General features: G+C 39.8%; 1 protein-coding gene across 1 annotated transcript; it reads left to right on the forward strand.

Moving 5' to 3' along the window:
- The first annotated feature begins 1,110 nt into the window (after positions 1–1,110).
- Positions 1,111–21,722, forward strand: ankrd52a (ankyrin repeat domain 52a). Its single transcript, XM_085260787.1, has 28 exons — positions 1,111–1,289; positions 1,912–1,995; positions 2,085–2,163; positions 2,361–2,431; positions 2,637–2,837; positions 2,918–3,005; positions 3,134–3,276; positions 3,442–3,654; positions 4,142–4,220; positions 4,339–4,453; positions 4,630–4,712; positions 4,824–4,941; positions 5,081–5,149; positions 5,266–5,406; positions 6,550–6,612; positions 6,747–6,858; positions 7,037–7,108; positions 7,206–7,407; positions 7,529–7,616; positions 7,761–7,878; positions 8,579–8,798; positions 8,904–8,991; positions 9,070–9,153; positions 9,653–9,798; positions 9,940–10,022; positions 10,163–10,245; positions 10,630–10,721; positions 11,718–21,722. Exons 1-28 carry the CDS (start codon positions 1,263–1,265, stop codon positions 11,987–11,989), a joined length of 3,234 nt encoding a protein of 1,077 aa, XP_085116913.1. The 5' UTR covers positions 1,111–1,262; the 3' UTR covers positions 11,990–21,722.
- Positions 21,723–21,858: the final 136 nt, after the last annotated feature.

A 21,858-nucleotide genomic window follows, 5' to 3' on the forward strand; every position in this document is an offset into this window, starting at 1 on the left:
GTAGTGTGAGTAGGAAGCGGATGGAGAGTAGCACTGGAGAGAATGAAAGTCAGTAGAAGACAGAACACAGTGTGTGAATGCGATAGAGACAGTAACAGTGAAGCTGCAAGGAACAGAGGCAGTGAAGGCGAGAACGATAACAGAGGGGAGATAGATCACGTTTAAAAACAAAGGTCCTCAAGCTAAATAAAAAATAACAGTCAATAATTTCTAGGCTTATTTTACTGTTTACCATTGTAGCCTGGACGAATATCCAGCAAATCTGGATATTTAACTTGATCTTAATTATTACACCCAAGGCCTACATTACTTTTTTTCATCTGTGATTTTTCACTTCAGTTTCACTCTCACACATGGAAATGGAGATGTCGTACTTTTTATTGGCTCTAGTTTTACAAAAAGTAGAACTCCCTTTAACTGAAATGGAGATTTGCATGGATATGGCTCTGCAGTGACAGCCAAAAGCCAGTTAGCGGGCAGAACAATATGATGGAATTAATGTTTTAAGTTATAGTGATAGAAAAGGGAATACATGACTAATCAATGCGATAAAGTGTTATTGTATTTAAACTGTAACCACCACAGATGGTGTTTTGGGGGGTTTTCTTCAACCGTTGAATAAAAAATCCCCCAAACCCCCCAAAATAGAACACTTTTACCATCCATAATTCAAAATTTTGGGATAATATCTCAAAATGTCAGGTTATTTATTTATCATAAAGAGTTGGCTACTATTTCAAAATAACTCACAATTGAGAAATTTACTTTAAATTTTGAGTTCTTAAGTCAAAAGTTTGAAATAACCTGAAATTAGTGGAACTTTTTTGTTTTTCAGTGGTTGGATTTTTTTTTTCTTTTGTCATGCAGAGCTAAGTCGAAATTTCGACTTACTGAGTAAGTTAACCGAAATTTTAACTTGTAGGTTCCAAGTTTAAAAACATTTTTTTTCGGTGGCAGAATCAAGTTTCCATGCCACAGACGTCACACGCCGGGCTGTTTTACCGTTCTTTTGCCGCACGGTGTCGCCATTTTATCCGAGGAGACGAAAACAGACCGCCACGCCTGTAGGCGGACCCGCACAGTCGTAGCCAGTATCAGCAGACCAGACACTGGATACAGACAACAACAGTGACAGACCGAGACCGTATTTCTGTTTGCAATCAGCTATGGGTGTAGTCTAAGAAGAGGACACAGTAGCGCACCACAATATACCTCGAAGTTTTATCCTCATGAAGGAGCTCCGTCCTGGCTGAGTTTGGGAGATGGGAGTACTCAATATTGCAGACCAGGTACGCTGGAAGAAAGCGCTCCGAATTTGTGCTGTGGCGCAGTCTATTTGCTGGGAGAGACTGCTCTTGTGCGCAACATACTACGTCTTCTCCGCCGAACGGCTTGCTTTCATTATTAGCTCGCGGCGGGTGCATGCATATTTAGCCGGATATTCGCATGGTAATGGTATTATTTGAAAAGATTAGCAATCTTCGTCTTTTAAATGTTAATCTGTGAGGGTTTTTTTTGTTTTACTTTTTAATTTTTTTGATGGTGTAGTTTAGGCCCTGGTCTGGGTCAGGGCCAGCTCTGTTGCAGAATTAGCTAACAGAAGCCATTTGGCTAGCTGACGTAAGTAAAAATGGCCTATAGGCCTCAGCCAAAGGCTTGGTGTATCTGCTGGAAGCAAACAAGAAACCCATTCAGTTACACACAGTAAAAATATTCAGTGAAACATTTAATGTCACGGGAGTACATTTAACCTCTCCACTGCGCAGTTGACGGCTTTAACGATGGTTTAACCTCCTCAGATGAGACGTAGATGATGTGTGATGGTCGTATAAGAGTCAGCGCTCCGGCTGCACGTAATTTTTTTGCAACGTTATTTTTTGCGGTAATTTGACTGATGTTCCTGTATTGCAGCCTCCTCTGGTCCAGGCCATCTTCAGTCGCAATGCTGAAGAAGTTCAACTATTATTGCACAAAAAGGAGGATGTCAATGCACTGGTATGAAGCAGATTCAGTTACCATGATCATGATTTTGAAGGACGTTACCCCAAAAAAAATACCTTTTAATTTTTTCCCCCGCATATCAGGACCAAGAGCGTCGTACGCCACTTCATGCTGCTGCCTGTGTGGGAGACGTCCATATAATGGACCTCCTCATTGAATCAGGTGACTGAATTGCGTCCATCTATCTGTGCATTAAGTATTGGTCACCTCTGTTAGCAAGTAATCCTAACACCTGATCATTGTTCCACAAAAATAAGCTTGCTCATTCTTGGTTCACTCGACCTCTGTATCACCTGAAATATAATTAAAATCGACTATGTAATATAGTATGTAATAGTGTTTCTGTTTCTGTATCACAGGTGCCAGTGTAAATGCTAAAGACCATATATGGTTGACCCCCTTGCACAGGGCAGCTGCTTCCAGGAATGACGTAAGCAATGTATTTCCTTTTTTTCGTTTAAGACTGATGATTTCCCAGTCAGATGACCTCATCATCTAAGTCTTTTATGTATTAATTTACAGAGATTATAATTCTTATTTAGACTTACACACTCATGAACTGCACTAAATTAAATGTGGGAAGCTGCAGATGTGATATGCACCTTAAGCTGTGGTGATTGCTTCCCTCTTCCCAGAGGGCAGTGGGTCTGCTGCTGAGGCGCGGAGCTGACGCAAATGCACGTGACAAGTTCTGGCAGACGCCTCTGCATGTGGCTGCTGCCAACCGTGCCTCGCGCTGCGCAGAGGCCCTGCTGACCCAGCTGAGCAACGTGAACATGGCAGATCGCAGTGGCAGGACTGCCCTGCACCATGCGGCGCAGAGTGGTTTCCAGGAGGTGAGGCTTAAGTGATTTGCTTTGTTTTTGAAGGACATAGTGTTTTCTTTGCAATAAAGTTCCTTCAATTTGTCTTGCAGATGGTTAAGCTGCTGCTGAACAAAGGGTCCAACCTGAGTGCCATCGATAAGAAGGAGAGACAGCCTATCCACTGTGCTGCTTACCTGGGTAAGCAAGTTTTACTTTTCTTGCCAAATAGCACTTACAGGAATGATGACAAGTGCCGGCCTGGGCTTTTAATCTGTTGAAATAAGTAGAACTTGTAATGAATTGTGTCTTTCTTGTATTATCCACAGGGCATCTAGAGGTTGTGAAGTTACTGGTGTCGCGCAGTGCTGACAAGAGCTGCAAGGACAAACAGGGCTACACACCTCTCCATGCTGCTGCTGCAAGTGGTCACATTGAAATTGTAAAGTACCTGCTTAGGATGGGGGCAGATGTGAGTAACTATGCAAGAAATATTTACCTTTAGAAAAGCCAAAGTAGTCTTCCCTCATGTCTGGTTTATAAATTGTGAGCGTCTGAGAGCAGCTCAGGGTGCATTTTATTTATTTTTCAGGCTTTTGGCACATTCTGATGTCGTTTTGTACTGTTTTATTGTCAGATTGATGAGCCCAATGGCTTTGGAAACACTGCGCTTCATGTGGCTTGCTACATGGGGCAAGAAGCTGTGGCTACAGAGCTGGTGAACCATGGAGCTAATGTTAACCAACCCAACAAGTGTGGCTACACCCCTCTGCACCTGGCTGCCGTCTCCACCAACGGTGCCCTCTGTCTGGAGTTGCTGGTCAACAATGGGGCAGATGTCAACCAGCAGGTAGCTGTTTTGGTTCTTCTTCTTGTTTACTTTATTTCACTGCTTCTGAAAGTAGTGAAACTCCACATTTTTATTTAGGGCAGCTTTGCAAGAGTCAGAGTTGGAATAGTTGTAGATGGGTTGATCAGATTATTCGATCCTTTGGCCATTCTGACAACATATACAAATATTAAGAAAAAAAGAACCAAACGAAATCCAGGTCCCAAGGTTTTATTTACCATTTATGATTTCTCAGTTTCTAGTTTACAGTGCCTTAATAAGAATATTACTGCACATTTTTGTTGAAGAAAATTATCAAACGAAAATCTATAGGTGCCTTTATCCTAGTGCCAGAGTGCACCGGCCCAGGTTTAAGTCTGGGCTGTCTTCCCTCTTTCTCTCTTGCTCTCTACTTTTCTGTCTATCTTCACTGCTCCACTATCTAAAAAGGCAAAAATGCCCCCCATGCATAAGATCTACCCTGAAATGTGATTGTTACCCCCTGCAGAGCAAAGAAGGGAAGAGCCCCCTGCACATGGCAGCCATTCACGGACGCTTTACACGCTCTCAGATCCTCATCCAAAATGGTAACACAGAGTGTCCGGTCTCATATTTATTTTTATTTTATTATAAGATCATGTCACTGTCTCTTTCTCTTCTGTTAATGGGTCTTTGATTTACTCCCTGTACTCTGATTTCCGTCAGGTGGGGAAATTGATTGTGTGGATAAGTATGGCAATACCCCTCTCCACGTTGCTGCTAAGTACGGCCATGAACTGCTGATCAGCACTCTGATGACCAACGGAGCAGACACAGCCAGGTATCAGACAACTTTAAGTGGTGTTGCTGATGTAGTAATGTTACTGTGAGGTTATAGAAATGGTTTAAAGCATAGCCCAATATGAGGGTGCATTAAAGTTTATGTTTCACGATGTAAGACGCTTGGTTGTAAGTAGATGCATTTGTACCATCGACTGTTTTGTTTCTTCTTTGCAGACGTGGGATCCATGGAATGTTCCCCTTGCACTTAGCTGTGCTGTACGGGTTTTCAGACTGTTGTCGCAAGTTACTCTCCTCAGGTTTGTTTAATAAATGTGTGCACTCTTCTTTACACTAATCCCTTACCATCTGTGTCTGTGTATTACTTTGAGATAGTTGTTACCTCCAGCTGTTTGCTCATTGCCCCACAGGTCAGCTGTATAGTATAGTTTCATCTATGAGTAAAGAGCATGTACTATCAGCTGGGTTTGACATAAACACCCCTGACAACTTTGGGAGGACCTGTCTACACGCTGCTGCCTCTGGAGGGTGAGATGCAGAATCTGGTTTAACACTAAAATATTAAAATGAGCAGAAATGTTGCACATGCATTACATTAAATTGTTTACTTCCATTTCATTTATTCTCATGATCTTTTTTTTTTTTTGTTTGTTTGTTTTTTTTCCAGAAATGTTGAATGTCTGAACTTGCTTTTAAGTAGCGGTACCGACTTGAATAAGAGGGACATAATGGGAAGGTGAGTCCTGCTCATCTTGTTCAGGTGTCATCTGGTTTTAAACAGCATCTGAGTATCATGTCCTGCATACTCAACACAGGTTAGAATTCAAAGTGAGGACTTTTTTCTGTCTGCAGGACACCGTTGCACTATGCGGCTGCTAATGGGAGGTACCAGTGCACTGTGACCCTGGTGAGCGCTGGCGCTGAGGTCAACGAGCCTGACCAGACAGGCTGTACTCCCCTGCACTATTCTGCTGCCTCTCAAGCCTTCAGCAGGTTAGACACTTGTTAATCTCCTTCTCTCTGTTTTCTGTTTGAAAAGACCGAGTCAATACAAGCTACCAAATTCAGCCCAAGTCAAAAAGTCAACTGTTATTTTAGAAAAATGGCTGGCTGATTTTAAAAACTTGTAATATAGATACGTTATTTTGCCTCTCATCCAAAAGCAGGGGTCTCAAACTTAAATGAGCTGTAGGCTACTGCTGGCACTGTCATCTCATGTGAGGGCCACTTTACTAACTACCAAATAAACAAATTGGTACTCTCTTTCTGGCCTTACACATGGCAGCACTTCTGCTATAATTTTGTTCGTATTTAACAAAATAAAAGCACAGGCCGAAGTGTACACGTTAGTTTTTGACTGCTAGTGAAAATTTTTTCTTTACAAATAACTTTTTCACTGGACTAAACACAGCCAATCCCTCAACATGTTTGTACATTCTGCTCATATTGCCTTCATATTAAATATTTTTTTTTGCTTTTTAAAGAACTTATTTTAACATTGCACTTAACAACAAACAAATCCTCCCTAACAAAAAAAAAGTAACTTCAAGGGCCAAACTGCATTATGTTTTTTCACGTGGGCCACAAGTTTGAGACCTCAGTCCAAGAAGCTTCTTCAGTTCTCAAACATGTGATGGTTGTTTTAGGTATTTGGGTGTTCTAAAACAGCAGCTCACACTTTGATGCAAGGTGTGAGATGGGGTTGAAATGCCTGGGAAGGCATCTCAAAACTGAATCATCAGTGGCTGATAAGTGGTGTCATAATCCACCACCTCTAAACGATGGTTGTTCACAGTGGATGTGGTCCCTCGTTTACTCCTCTTTCAAACCGGCTGTCTTCACGGTCCTGCACCCTTTAAATGCAGGTGTACACTTGTTGAGGTGGATCTGGTATTTTGTGCCATGTGTTTGTGGAAGAATTATTTTGTTTCTCCATGTTAAGGTCTGAGCACTACTCACAGCAGACACTACGTTTTCCTCTGTATCGGATAAACTGTTCTCGCCAGCCTATACAGACAAATATGACTCTATATATGACCCATATGAACCATCAAGTTTGAGAAGTTAAGTTTTAACCACGTCACAGCATAATTTAGGAAAGTTTGACTAAATGGAAGCATTTCTCGTTTGTTTCAGAGTTGATCGTCATTTTTCTGGGAGCCATCAGAATGATGAGGATGAGGCAAAGGAGTCATACTTGTAAGTTCTGGTTTTGTTTTTTGTTTTTTTGGGGTTTTTGTTTTTTTTGTCTTTTCATCACCTGACCATAACCGGTTAATTGTAGGCAAATTACATGTCTTCTTTATGTCTTTTTTTTCTTCTTCTAATAACAGCTGCTTGGAGCATCTTTTGGACAATGGTGCTGATCCATCAATGGTGAATTCAAAGGGTTACAGTGCTGTTCACTATGCAGCTTACCATGGCAACAAACAGAATCTGGAGCTGGTGAGTTTCCTGTTTTGAACTCACCAAATAACTTGGCCCATAGATTAATCAGTCATCTCACACGTTTTGCATCAGGTTGGGGATTAGTTCATGAGGCTAATGACAATTTATGTAACATTTTCTTTTACTAGTTTCTTTCCTAAATTACACAACATCAATTCTTCTGCCTTGCTTTCAGCTCTTGGAGATGTCCTTTAATGCACTAGGAGACATAGAGAGCAGCATTCCAGTCAGTCCACTGCATCTTGCTGTAAGTGTTGCACTCACTTGCAGTCACTTCTGCTCGTCTTCAGCTTCATAATCTTAACTAAATGCAAAATTGTGACTACCTTCCTCTGCTCGTTCAGGCTGATAAGGGCCACTGGCAGGCTTTGCGTGTGCTCACGGAGACAGCAGCATATGTGGACATGCAGGACGCTGCAGGCCGTTCTGTACTCTACTTGGCTGCACAGAAAGGCTACGCACGCTGTGTGGAGGTGCTATTGGCCCAGGGGGCTTCCTGTCTCCTCAATGACAACCGCCTCATGTGGACTCCAATTCATGTTTCAGGTATCTGAGCTGGAAGATTTCTTGATACAGCAATGTTTGTGATTCTTTCCCACAAGTCGATTTTGTGTTTCGTTTTTGTTTTTACCTTGTAATTGTTCTTTTGTATCTTATTACATTCCAGCTGTGAATGGACACTCTGACTGCCTGCGCATGATGATTGATTATGGGGAGGAGGGAGATCTCACTAACATGGCAGACAAATTTGGCCAGTGAGTTGTTTTATATTTTTATTTTTATTTTATTTTTATTTATTTTTTCATTCAGCTTCAAATAACTTTTAATGCTTAAAGCTAACTTGACGAGTGAACATCCAGTGCTAAAGTGTATTTTTTGTTGCTTTTGTCCCCATCCAGGACCCCTCTGATGCTGGCTGTTCTCGGAGGACACACTGACTGTGTCCACTTCCTGCTAGAGAAGGGTGCCCTGCCAGATGCCAAGGACAAGAGAGGCAGCACAGCTTTGCACAGAGGGGTAGGTCAAAGAAACAACAGTTAACCTAGCATGCATGTCTTTGGACTGTGACAGAAAGCTGGAATACTCCTAAATGCCATCTCTGTTTGAAATATAGTAATTTAAATGTTGCCATTAAACTTGGAAGTTGTTATTAACAAACAAAAACAACATTGTAACTATAAAGCTGGTTTTTAACATGTGCCCCTGTTTGAAAATTCTAATGACAATGACAATGCCAGGTGCATCTTTCTGGTCCTGTTTCAGCTCTTTGATGGATTTTCTCCCTATTTTTTTTTTTTTTTTTCTTTTTTCCAGTTGTAAAATTGTCATCAAATGTTTTATAAACTGGACACTACTCAGATGCACAAAGTTTTCACCTGTTAGTCCTATGCAAATGCATGTTGCTGCAAAAATACCCAAATGCATGTTAGATTGTGTTGTCTTTGGCATTTTTTTTATTTTATTTTTTTAAACAAAAAACAAAACTTGGTCACGTACAAGCACTGAACTAAAAATGAATGGAAAAAGCAGCCAGTATCCAAACAAAACTTTGAAAGACCTTTGGAAAGCCTGGAGAACTATACTATCGTTCAAGACCACTTTAGAAAAAGTCTGGCTCCTTGGAAGTAAAATGTAAAGGGAAAAAAAAAAGTAATATTCTGAATTCAGTTTTTGACATTGAAGTTTAGCTCATTCCCCATTGTTTTTCGTTGCACAGGCTGTGTTGGGTCATGATGAGTGTGTGACAGCCCTGCTGGAGCACAAAGCTTCTGCTTTATGTCGGGACACCAAGGGTAGGACACCGCTGCACTATGCTGCATCCAGAGGCCACACAAAGATCCTGGCCAGTCTGGTGCAGGCCGCCATGGAAACAGACCCACAAGATAAATTGCTGGACAACAAACAATACACCCCATTACACTGGGCTGCTTACAAAGGTTTGCTCAGTTTAATGCCTAATCCCCAAACATTAATGTTACACATAATCACTGTCACATCTGTTGTCTCTAATGTTAAATGTGTGTTTGTGTGTTTGTTCTCAGGGCATGAAGACTGTTTGGAGGTTTTACTTGAATATAAAACATTTATCCATGAAGAGGGAAACCCTTTCACCCCCCTGCACTGTGCTCTGTGAGTATCTTGGTCTGGAAAAACGAATTACCTTTAGATAACATTAACTTTTCATTAACATGGTTTTCTTGCTGATAGGATGAATGGCCACTGCGGTGCTGCAGAAAGACTGCTGGAAACCTCTGGGGTCCACATGATTAACACCAGAGATGCCAAAGGAAGGTGAGGCTGCAGAATGAAAAGTACTTTATCAGGTTTTTAGGAATAAATTTGTTCAATTTAGAAAAAAAAAACAAAAACCTGGGACTTTTAGACTGTGCAAAAGATGACCAATGTGGAGCAATTGTGGTTACCAAATTGTGGTTATTGTTGGGGTTTCCTGCTTGTAGGGGTACCTTACAGTACAAAGCACCTTGAGGCAACTGTTGTTGTGATTTAGTGTGATTTTGGCTATAAACAAAAATATAGGGATAGGATGTGGAGTTAAATGTTACATAGTTTATAAATGGGCAAACATTTTCCCACATTCTCGACTGGGAGATCTTGGTGGAATATCCGAAACAGATCTTTAATAAAGGGGGCATAAAAGACAATTTAAAAAGACGTACAGCAGCCTGGTCCTGTTTGACCGCAAAGAGCTTGACAGGAAAGTTGGCTCGTAAGCACAGACATTTAACAGGGTTTTGTTTGTTTTGGTTTTTTTTGTTTCCTGTCTCTATAGGACCCCACTGCATGCTGCTGCATTTGCTGAGGATGTCGCAGGACTTCAGCTTGTGCTTCGTCATGGAGCAGACATCAATGCAGTGGACAAAAGTGGACGCTCTGCTCTGATGGTAGCAGCTGACAAGGGACACAGCGGCACCGTGGGTAAGTACTACAACTGTTACTTATGTGGGATTTAGTTTTTGTTGCAGAATGTGAAACATTTCTATAACAATAAAAAAAAGAAAAAGGCAAATTAGTGCAACAAAAAAAAATAAACAAATTTTGTGTCTTGGTGTTGTCCAGCCATCCTCCTTCACCGGGCCAAGGCTGACCTGACACTGCTGGACGAGAATAGGAACACTGCCCTGCACTTGGCCTGCAGCAAGGTACACATTAGTTTTTCACAAGATCCTCAGATCACAGGATTCTCTAAGGAATATCTTTCTGTTGACATTTTATTATTATTATTATTATTGTTTTTATTTATTTATTTATTTATTTAATGGTCATTTGTTTTATTCCTCAGGCTCATGAGATGTGCGCCCTGCTGATTTTGGGCGAGATCCACAGTCCCACTCTGATAAATGCCACCAACAGTGCTCTGCAAATGTGAGAACTTGGCAACATTTTAAACCAACAATAGATTTTTTTTGTATATGTGGAATTAGACTGATACCCACAACATGCTGCATAGTCCATGTTTTTTCAAACGTGATTTTTTTTTTCTCCCTTTCAACTGTAAAGTGTTAATATATTACATTTTTCATGCAGGAATCTACTTAATTTAGATTAATTAATTTGTAGAATTTATCCCCTGTATTGTTAAGAAGATATTTTGCCATGTTGCAGTAACAGATGTACAGGAATTTAATTACTATCACTAGGATCTACATCTGAGCATTGGATTTAGGATGGATCTTTTATTGAATATCATGACTTGCATTTATTTATTTATTTATTTATTTTCCCACACACTACCTTGTTTGTCCACAGGCCCCTCCATCTTGCAGCACGCAATGGCCTGGCTACGGTGGTGCAGGCACTGCTGAGTAGAGGAGCCACGGTGCTGGCTGTGGATGAGGAAGGTGAGCAACACCGAAATTGAGATTTTTCAGTTTGTTTCGTTTTTCTATAGATAAGAACACAAAAGGCAGTCCATTTTTAATCAGTTCATTTATTTTGTTAATCTTGTTACTGTTTGAGGGAAGTAATGTTGAAAGCAGATTTTAATAGGTCTGGTAAACAAACATGCATTGGCCACCAAACACTGCTACCATTATATCCAAGTGTTCTTTTTGTTTTTAGCTCTATATTATTACTGAAACTTGTGATCTTTATTAATGGCACATGGGTTAAATATGCAGGCAGTGGAATGATATTAAAGCCATTACTTATTGGATTTTGGCCCTTTATGTGCAGGTAGCCAGCGGTGAAAGAAAAAGATCTATTACCTTAATAACCTAATGTGCAAAATGTCTCTTTCTTCAGATGTAAAACATTTCATTGTGTTCACTAACTAACACAGACTTTGCATACATGTGGCTGTGCAGGTAGTGAGCAGTGGCCTTTCAGTGCTCTGAGGGTCATTGTCCAAAGGCAGCTGCTTTTGCACTGGGTGTGCCTGTGATCTAATTTGTAGAGGGTTTTTTCTGAAGTGCTTATTATTGCTTAGTTACAAAAGCTTCCTTCTTCAGTGCTGGATGACAGTGACAGACAGGATCATTGTAGACGATGTTGATGCAAGTCTCACCCCTTGATTTTGATTGGCCACTGAGATGGAAGCAACAATGTATGAGGCGAGTGTTCAGAAGTTGAGCTATACTGAATATTAAAGTGGTTTACCGATGCCTGTGGACAACAAACCATATACTGGAAGTGAGTCAGTAATAAGAGCTTTAAGAGGGGGAGCTGAGGCAAACTAAGCAATTAGAATTAAGAAAATGTAGTATTTCTCTGAAATTGTACCACTGAGTTACTTTTTAATTGTTTAAATGTTTCATTAGTTAATTATCGGTAGTTCCAATATTGATTAGAAAATCTCTGACACATGATGCTCTAATGTGCATTTTGATGTGGAACAGGACACACCCCAGCTCTGGCCTGTGCTCCCAACAAGGACGTGGCTGACTGCCTGGCTCTGATCCTCTCTACCATGAAGCCTTTCCCCCAGCGGGACCCTTCCTCCTGCTCCTGCTCCTCTCCTACAGTCTCCCCCTCCCCGGGTCTCAACTTGTTGAAGCACTGCGGCATCACTGCCGCCTGCGCCCCGCTGCCCAGCAACGGCCTCCACAACGGCTACGTCAAAGACCGTCACGGTGCACCAGTTGGCCTCGACGGGTGTCTGTCTGAGTGAGGCCACACGGCCCTCTCAGTCAGCTGCTATCACCATCATCACCACCAGGGGGCGACTCCCTTTAAAATGGCCCAGAGGACCAGGAGAGCACCCACCCACATGTCTGTTTTCTGTGTATGTATGTGTTTGTGTGTCTGTGTGTGCGTGAGTGTTTGGTCTTCTCTTGAGGTGCAGTCAAACCTAATATGCAATTAGATCCCATTCCTCCATCTCCTAATAGTGCTTAATATATAGAGGCACATTGCTCTACAAGGTCACTCAGATAAAGTGTGGCATTCAAAATAAACACTAGCAATCTGGCCATCTTTAAATCATTTAACCCTTTAAAATCATGTTGACATAGTTATATAACCAACATTTAAGAGCATGTCTTTATCCTCGACTGTATTTCGCTTCATATCACTCACTATAAAGAAAGTCATATCATGTTAAATCAGTTGCAGTGACCTTGTAGAGGAACATACAGCCTTCCCAAATTAATGATCAAAGAGTTTCTTTGTTTTTTATGGTAATTACTTTCTTTTTTTTCTTTTTAATTTTGTTTTTAAATTGTCCGTTAGCCTAGATTTTTATGAAGGAACCACACAAGGGAAAAATCTAAATTTAGCTTCAGAGTGCAATGCTTGTGTACTACAGTACAATCTGCAAATTTGGAAAAGGGTCACAAAGATGTTAATTCCATAGTGTACTTTAAATGTACGGCCTAGAATTGTTTGGCATTTTAAGATAATTTGGTAATGCTGCTGAATACATTGGCATGCTCTCCTTCCAAAGGAGAGCCATGCTCGGGTCAGCATCGTAACATCGATCTGTTCTTAATGCTGACTGACTTTTTTTTAAAGATGCTAAATAAGTGTTTGTTAAGCTAGAATGTTTCTAAGCATATAAGTTATGACCAAAGTTGATCAACACTACTATGGCTATAAATTATTTATTTGAGATGAACTGTACTGTATAGAGAAAGACAATAGATCTCGATATACCTCGTCAACTCGTTTAGCAGCTGCTTCATCTTCACCCAGGGTCCGTAGGCCTAATGTTCTCTTTTTGTAGGACTAGAGAACTACTGTAGGATAGTGACTGACTGAGGCCTTGTTTATTCTAGATGAAGGCTTTACTAGTAATATCTGCCAACAACACCTCATCAAAGCATCATATATCTGAGCACATAAGTGAACAAGCCATTTCAATTTATTTCCCATCTCTTTAACAGTGTTTTTAAGGAAAAGATTTTAGAATCTGAATGACCTGATTGTTGAAAAGAGTGATCAATTTTGGGTTTTGGCGCTAATGATGTTTTTGCTCTTTGTGTTTCTGAAGTTGAACCGGCCATCAGCATTGCGGTTTTAACAAGCTCTCTCTAAAGGAGTATTTCTCGGAGCTGATGAACTAGTCTTAAGCATCTAATAGCTTATATGTCAACCGGTAAACGCTGATCAATTAGAACAGATTAAGGAGTATTGTCTGCTATTTTTATTGGGCAGTTTTCAAGCAATATTTTCTTTTGGCCTTCTTTTGTTTGGCGTTATTGAATAGACAATCACTGTCACAAGGGCTTTTGTTTCCCTGGAATGTGTTTTGATTTTTCTTTTTTTCTCGGGGGTTAGTTTTTTGGTTTTTTTTTAATATTTCATGGAAAAATAACCTAAAGACTAAACGAATGGCTCTGTGTGCCGGGCATTTTACTGTCAGTGTCAACACAAATGCACTGGATTGCCTTTATGGCATCTCATGAAATGCCTTTTTGACCCATGCCTTCCGTACGTAACACATCATTTCAGTTGGATTGCTTAATGGCAGAGAATGACGAGCCCTGAGACCAATCATGTCTCCACCAATTTGATTGGAACAGCATTAAACCACAGTATCTAGTGGGAATAAAACTGCCCGGCTTATCTTTGTGTCCCGGCATTATCAAAGACCAGGGAGTTTGAAATCCCTAATAGAATCAAATAGGGCTAAGAGGAAAAAGAGGGATCTTTGCTTAGGCCAATACCTGTTATTTAGATTTCAGGAATAGCAGAAATCCAAATATGTGCTTTTTTTGTGTTCATTTTTTTGTCTCTTCACCCCATTTTCTGGTACTAAGCATACTAAAGATGATTGTATCGGACCACTAGAGCTGTTTGTGACTTTTAGATGTTGTACCTATGCTATTTTGTTGTTGTTTTTATTTTTAAAAACCATCGGCTGGTGGTTAAATTACACTGAGTCAGATTGTTTTCATTGGCGCGATAACTTCATATCCACAGGTAATGAAGTGGCACAATTGCACACGTTAGTTGACTGGATGAGAGATGAGGACCTAGGCTAGGCTATGTTGTTAAATACATCTTACAAAAACACTTTCGCATAATTGTATTTAACTTGGTTTTCTAAAACTGACAATAGTACACGTTAGGGCAGTGATTTCTGAGTTCATGATTCATAGTTTGCATTTAATACAACCTCTATAACTGACTGAAATGACGCGAAACTAATTGGTGAACCCCGGCCTTCGTTCTCTTGATTAGTTTATAGTTTTCTCGAGAACCAATATAATATTACTGGGGATGGGTACATACTTTGTTGTAATCTCAGGATCTGTGCTGAAACAACAGGCAGAATTTATTAATCCAATCAGATCTCTGCAGGATTATTATGTCTACACTTTTCTTCTTGATGGGATGTTCCATAATTTAATTCCTTTTTAACCCCAATCCCACAGCACTTAATTAGATAGTCAAGCACGCACTTTAGTACATTCAGGTTCTAAGTGTGCAAAATAGAGCAGATGTAATGTATGTACTTATGTTTACATGCATGTGTAATGCTGCTGAAAACAGGAAAGAAGGGTTGTAAAAAGACAAGCAAAGGCTGCAATGAAATTGTACTCCAACAATGCATTATTTAAAATAGGGAAAAAAAGAAAGAAAAAAAAAAAAAGGTGTATTTTTGGGGACAGTGTCCACTGCCCGCTCACTTGAGTTATCGGTTTCTGGGTGCATGGCCCAGCAGCGTGATATGGTTACATTACCCAGCCTACTGCTGACGATAGACTCTGGTCTAAGTCACTTAAAGTCAGTCCAATGATTTTTAAACACCTCAGGCAGGCTCCTCAAAAACTGCATACTCTTTCTGCCATCAGTAGGTGCTGTCAGGCCAGCCTGTCCAGGCAGGGGTGTCCTTTTTTTAAATTTTTTTTTTGCTTGCCTCTTGTGATGTCCATATCTGACTAGTAAATGGAGCCATTGCCCCTTGCAACTATACAAGTCGTAACTGAATCCTTTTGTTTTATTACAGTGTTCTTATACATGCTTTTTTTTCATTATTATTATAATTATTATTTGTGTGTACCAGTAATAACTGAATGATTGTGCACGGAGCTAGATCACGATTTTGATATAGCAACGATTAAACAAATGGAGCATATACAATATATCTGGAGTCAGAAACGGAAAGCAATGAAAGGTCCACTTGTAGCAATAGCGCACGTGCGTGTGTAATAGTGTGCAGCACAAATATTGCACTGCCATCCATTTAGGCCAGTTTAGTAAATCAAAGCATAAATGCCAATGGAAGATTTAAATGCGGGTTAGATGTCATAATCTTTGGTCACAAAAAAAAGGCCTGATTGCCAAAATGTGTTAAGGGGGGAAACCCCTCTTAGTAAAGCAGCAATGGATTTATGCATTCAAGCAGTTTACAGTCTGACCATCAAATCTGAGCCATGAATTTTCTGACTGAAATGAATGTAGGGTCAGTTTAGAGCAGGACAAATTGCTTTCTCCCGACTTTAAACTGTTGCTCTTCATTTGTCTTGCATAGATATGATTATACAGGTAGCATGTAGTAAAATGATTCTCTGCATATTATACTGTGTGTGTAGTAGTCTTCCTGCATCGAAAGTCTGGATATTTCTTTTGGCATCATCATTGGTGTATAGGCTTACTGTTGTGAAATATCACTTTTCTTTCTCTATACATATTGTGTGGAGTGTAGCCTACAAGGTAAACGGAGGACAGGAGTTCAGATGAATTCAACATTCATATTCATCCATTCCATTGAGATTGCCTTACAGTACAGTAAAACAAGAGGGACAAGGTGGTCTTCAGTAGATACGATCACACGTTAAATAGCCTATATTTGACAAAAAAAATGCACCTAAGCTACACCCATTTAGTGCCATAGAAACCTTGATTTGCCTTTAGACATTAATCACATTTACTCAGTCCGTAACATATTCAGACATAGGCAGGAGTATTATAAATTTTGTGTTTGGAGCTGCATGCTTTTCACCAGTTATATTAGTCAAAAGAAAAGCTATAAATATTTGCATGGGATATTCATACTTGAAACCAAGTATTCTGTTTGGAAAAAAAAAAAAATTGGTGTTGCTAGAAGTCTATTTTATAATTGGACATTTTTTGAAGAATATACTTAGTCCCTTTGGTATTGGCAAAGCAGTCCCTAGGTTTTGTGGTAAATAAGGTGGTTTGTAAAGTGTGTTACAAGGAGAAAAAAACAATTTTTGATGTCCAAAACTGCATGGTATAAATACAGAATAGAATTGATTTGCCTCAATGGATGTCTTGGTTCTTACTTGAAGTAAATTGCAAATTTCAATTCAACCCTCTGATCCACTGTTGAGCCTTTTGCCTTAAAAGCTATAAAAGAAAATGATACCTGGCAGTACCTGTTTAGTTGTCACCTTCAGAGTTATGCTGCTAGGTTGGATTGCTGAAAAAGAAAATTGGCTTCTTTTTTTTTTTCTTCCTTCTTTTGTTTGGTCTTACAAAAATCTCTGGGTGTCAAGAAGCACACAAATAAATTGAGGTAGCACATAGCTCAAGGTTGCCATGGTGCAGAGATTGCTCGGAGTGGTTGGGATCTCGCCATATTTTCCACTGTGAATGAATTCAGAGTTCACTCGTAAACAATCGACTTTGGCTTATGTAATATCTAGAGCCAAACGACCGGGGTGGGGGGTGGGGGGAGAGCAGTGGTGTACCTCAGAAATATTCAGACAGAAAAGAAATTCTTGCTTGTACAGCTATGCTAACAAAGAGTTCAGATCTTTCGATCCATTTCGTTGTGAGTTGTGTAATTCTGCTTAAACCAGCCTAAATCAGATGTATCTACGCGGAAGTGTTTGATTAGTGTCAGTAGATGTCTCATGTTTCCTACCTTGCGAAGGGGCAGCCAACTGCACTTTGTACTTTTTATTGGACCTGCAGTTTTACCTCATCAGTGATCTTTTGTGTGACAATGCTGACATTTATCCTCTGTGATTTTGGGGGGGCGGGGCGTTCTTTTTTTTTTTTTTTTTTTTTTTTTTCTTTCTTTCTTTCTTTTTTTTCCTTCCTGATGCCAGTTGTGAAGATTTCTCTTGTAGTGTGAGTGACTTTTCAACATATGCATGTCGAACCTAAACATGCACAAGCCCTTTTATTCTTCTTTTTTTCCTTTTTGAATTGAAAACTGAACTGAAAAGCTTAGTTAACCCTGTTGCGACATGTTTCTCTTCATTACGATCAACCAATGACTCTGTTATCTGACGCAAGTCATGTGGAGCGAAGGGTAGAGTCTAAGTTAAGGTGGGAAATGAAGGTAGCTATAAAACTTTACCTCTGTAAGTCAGAACAATACAAGTTTTACATTATGACTAATGCTCGTTTGACCACCTTCCCTGCCTGAACACTTGGTCATTAATTTCCCCCACCAATAAGACCTGTGTAATATCGAACACAGTGTTGGCATGGTGCCTTTTATTTGTTACTACCGAAAGGTACGGTCTTCCATTTGTATTTCCCAGAAGCCTTATATTGGGAAAGAGAAATTACACTGAACATACATGACTACAGTAGATGGGCTCATACTCCCACTGAGCATTATTACTTCAATCTAGTGTGATCCAAGTTAAAACAACGAAAACAAACAAAACACTCTAAAGAACTCCTACAGTTTTAGTCTGGATTTCACTATTTGCTCCCTTCGGGAGGCTGAATAACTTGCACAGTACTGATGCGATTTAGGGCACATCAAACATCAGATGGATGAGGATCAATAGTACGAAAGCACAAATCCAAAGAAGGCACCTCGGGGCTCAGCTGGCTCTCTCAACAATAAGAAGCGAAGGAGCCTATAGACCAAATTGAGGCAAAGAAGTGAGGAAAAACATCTAACTCTAGTGCAGGAAACATGAGGTTTGATTGTCAGTAACACATTAACTGTAGAAAGGCCATTGCCTGGAATTTCAGAGCTTTCTTCTGATTGTTCTTCTCAACTCTTGGGTATTCGTTGACGGTTAGTAACTTCACAGTGCAGATTGTGAAACGATGCGGTACCTGAATTCAACATCAGACATAGGTAAACTGTTTGTTGTGACTGTGTTGCGATTTGATTGTGGAGATTGTTTTTTGTCTTTTATTTTTAGGCTAGACTGACTACAAGTAGGGTTGCAGTAGTAGCTGTGTGCAGTGTTAATAACAGTGTGATCATATTATAGGAGTGACGTAACATTTGTTGTCTTACTTCGACATTAAGGCATGGATCATCTTCTCTCAAGCTGACCTCGTTTGAAATGGAAGATAAAAGTGCAATAACCTTTTGTTTATCATTGCTTCCTCAGTTGGGAAAAATATTTAATATGCCCTTTTTTTTTTGTTAACACCAAAAGTCACTCATCTGTAGCAAATGAAGGATTTCAAGTGGTCCTCTTGTTTGTGATCAGAGAGGTGGCATTTGATTGTGGAGTGTGTGATATTCCATTCTTAAAACTGTGATCGACATACATCTTTAACAGCTGCCTGCTCAGACAAAGGACCCTGCACAAGTTGATAAATTTGAGTAGGAGCATTTTTTCTTCTTCTTTCTTATGGATGGACTTTGATGGTATTGTAGTTTGGACTTCTGGTTTAATAGCCGGTGTAGACATGTTCATTTGCATGTGTAGATGTGTATATGCATCCTTTCTTCCTCCTTGAATGAAATGTTTTCTCAAAAAAAACACAAAAAATATATTTAGACCTGCTGTCGGCGATGTATGCGGATAAATGGAAATATGAAATGCCTTATATTTGTTTTCAATGTTAAGCATTAAGGGTTCTTACGTGTCCCTCCCTTTTCAGTGTGTAGCCTAAAGCTTGTACAGTTAAGAAACTCATGAGATTTATATCTACTGTATAGCCTGTGTGTTTTCAGAATTTGTTACTTGGAGGTCCTGTGATTGTGGTTTTAGAGAAACATTCCCCTTGAAAGTGCCGTTTGTTTTCACCAGCAAAAGATGTGTCTTTGGGGGGAAACATTTATTTACACGAAGGAAAACAAATGTTCGAAACACTTTCCAGTGTTTACCGTCGAACTGAATGACACAACGCATTCGTGCAGTTGAACCAAGGCAGCAATCTTCTGACGGAGCACCTTATCGACATGCTCCTTCTGTGAGCCCATAATAGAAGTAGTCTCTCACCAAGCTTGATTACTCTAAAGCAGAGCCATATCAAAGAATTTGCCCTTTAGGAGCCCCCTTGAATGTGCTATTAGGAATAGCTTACTGTAGGAAAGGATGTATACTGCATGTTCTGTGACATTTTAGTAGTGGTTGTCCCTCTTTCTTTTTTGTTTCTCCGTGTTTTTATGTTTAGTCTGCTTCACTGTAGATGTTGCCACCTCATTGCAACTCACGAGCTATTAACAATCCTCTCACAACTGGACTTAAAGCAGGCGTTGATCTGCTGCTGATGCAGCCTTAAGTCATTGCGAGTTTTAAAAAGGAAACGCTAGATTAATGGGTTGCCTGTTTTGTGTTTTGTTTTTTGTTTTTTGAGTGGCTTATTATGGGGTAATGACAAAGGATCTCCACGTGAGTGGAAGGACTTTGAATCAGGTCATGTGATGAATTACAATCAAAGAGTTTCACAGTGCACCTTCATAGAAAGTTAAACAAAAAAAAAAAGTTGGCTTGTCCACCCAACATTCCAAAGTTGATTTAATTTTCCACAGTCCTGTCCCTCTGATTGAGAATTTTTATTTTTTTTCTCTTTGCTGGTGAATGAAGTGGGCGTGTGTGTCAACGACAGGGTTCCCTATTTAGCCTAACGCTGATTACCTCATTTACAAATCTGCAAATACACTATTCTACTGTGTGTAAAGGAGTCAATGCCATCACCAGCAGCGCGGTCTCGAGACCTGTGATGACAACAGGACCAATGAAGTTGAAATTAGTCAATTTTGAAATATGACCAGTCTGGGAATATAGGGTTAAGACACGATTCAGACATTTTTTTTTCTTCTTCTTTTTTTGTGTAAAGATGAATGAGCCTCTTAAGATTTCTTTAACTAGTACATCACCACAGCTGCTACCCCAGTCAATGCAGGAGCTGTCAGAAAGCTGCAGATACACTTTTGTTTTTTTTAAATAGCCAAGTCAATATTCAAAGTTAAAATCAAACACTTGTTAAAACACAGCTCGTCAAACTCCAACTGGACTAGCAGCTGTTGGCACTAGCATGGTTCAGGAAGCCTGGTGTGTCACAATTGTTTAAGTGAACGATTGCGTTAGCGTCACTTGCTGTTTTTTCAGTAGCATTTCTCCTACCTCCTTGTTTTGCAGCCTTGAGTATTGTTCGTCTCTCCACCTGTTCTGACTTACAAAAAAAAAAAAAAGTTTATTCACAGTGCGGGAATACAGATTTATCATAAGCAATGGTAGTTATACATAAAGTGTGCTTGGTTGTGCTGTATGTGTACTTGTCTATTTGACGTTTGGAAAAAAAATATTTATGAGAAGCATTTATACGACAAAATACCACTGGAATGTGAAGCCAGACAACGTTATGATGCAGATTATGATGATAGTCTATCCCCTTTAACATTCAGTGGCGAATGGTCAGAGGAATCATCTTTTTAAGAAAATGAATAACCATTGGCTTTATATTTTAACAGCATTTATTTCTTTGGTTTCCTCTTATACATATACTTTCCCTATCTAGCCCTATGCTATACAATATTTCAACGTTTACAGCTTCCTTTTGGGTCAGCCATTTATTTATTTATTTTCATTATTTTTATTTTTTCTCCCCCCTACAGTTGTAATGATATCACAGGTTGTCACAGGGATGATAGTAAGGTGTATTTGTAAATGTGGATGAGTTTGAGCCCCTCGAGCCGTATGCCTTTGAATCCATCTGTCCACTCTGTACCAAATTCTGCTACACAGGCGTCTTGTTTCCGCACTGCCCCAACATTTTACATCCAGTTTTGACTACAAAGGGGTACGGGACAAAGGTGAAAGGTTTGAGGTTTTTCAGACCAGGCCCCACCATCCCACCACCCTCACACCCACCCAACAGCTCACCCATGCCTACTCTAAAACAGGACCAGCCCAACTCCCCCACCCTTCCCCTCTCACCCACCGTCACACCTTTAACCTCAAGCCATTCATTTTTCTGTTTTTGTTTTATTTTAATTTTTTTCGACAATGCAATCCTGAAAGCACTTTGCCTTGTTATTCCTTTGTGTGAACATGTGAATGATAATTTGTTACAGAAATGTTAAATATGTAAAAGATCATTCACTGTTTTGGAAAAACCTGCATCTGTCTTTCTGACGTTAAAAGGAAAAAAAAAAAAAACAATTTAGTGACATTAAACCTGAATCTATTTTATAAAATGTTTGCTGCAGCCAATTGGTCTCGTCATTCAGTATTGTGGCTTAGGGTTGTTTGTGTTCAATAAAGTGCTATTGCTAAATATTTCTTGAGTCTGGAGTTATTTATGTTTTTCGTGTGTTGTGTTTTCTGCAGTGTCTTTCAAACTAGGAACCCAAGAAAAAAAACATATAGCTGAGAAGACATTTTAAACCTTTTAATTTGTGTGTATGTGAGAATC

This window comes from Mchenga conophoros, linkage group LG20 (genome assembly GCF_057382185.1).
Source record: "Mchenga conophoros isolate Kocher_MC1m ecotype Shallow Benthic linkage group LG20, M_conophoros_male_GT1.1, whole genome shotgun sequence".
Classification (NCBI taxonomy): domain Eukaryota; kingdom Metazoa; phylum Chordata; class Actinopteri; order Cichliformes; family Cichlidae; genus Mchenga; species Mchenga conophoros.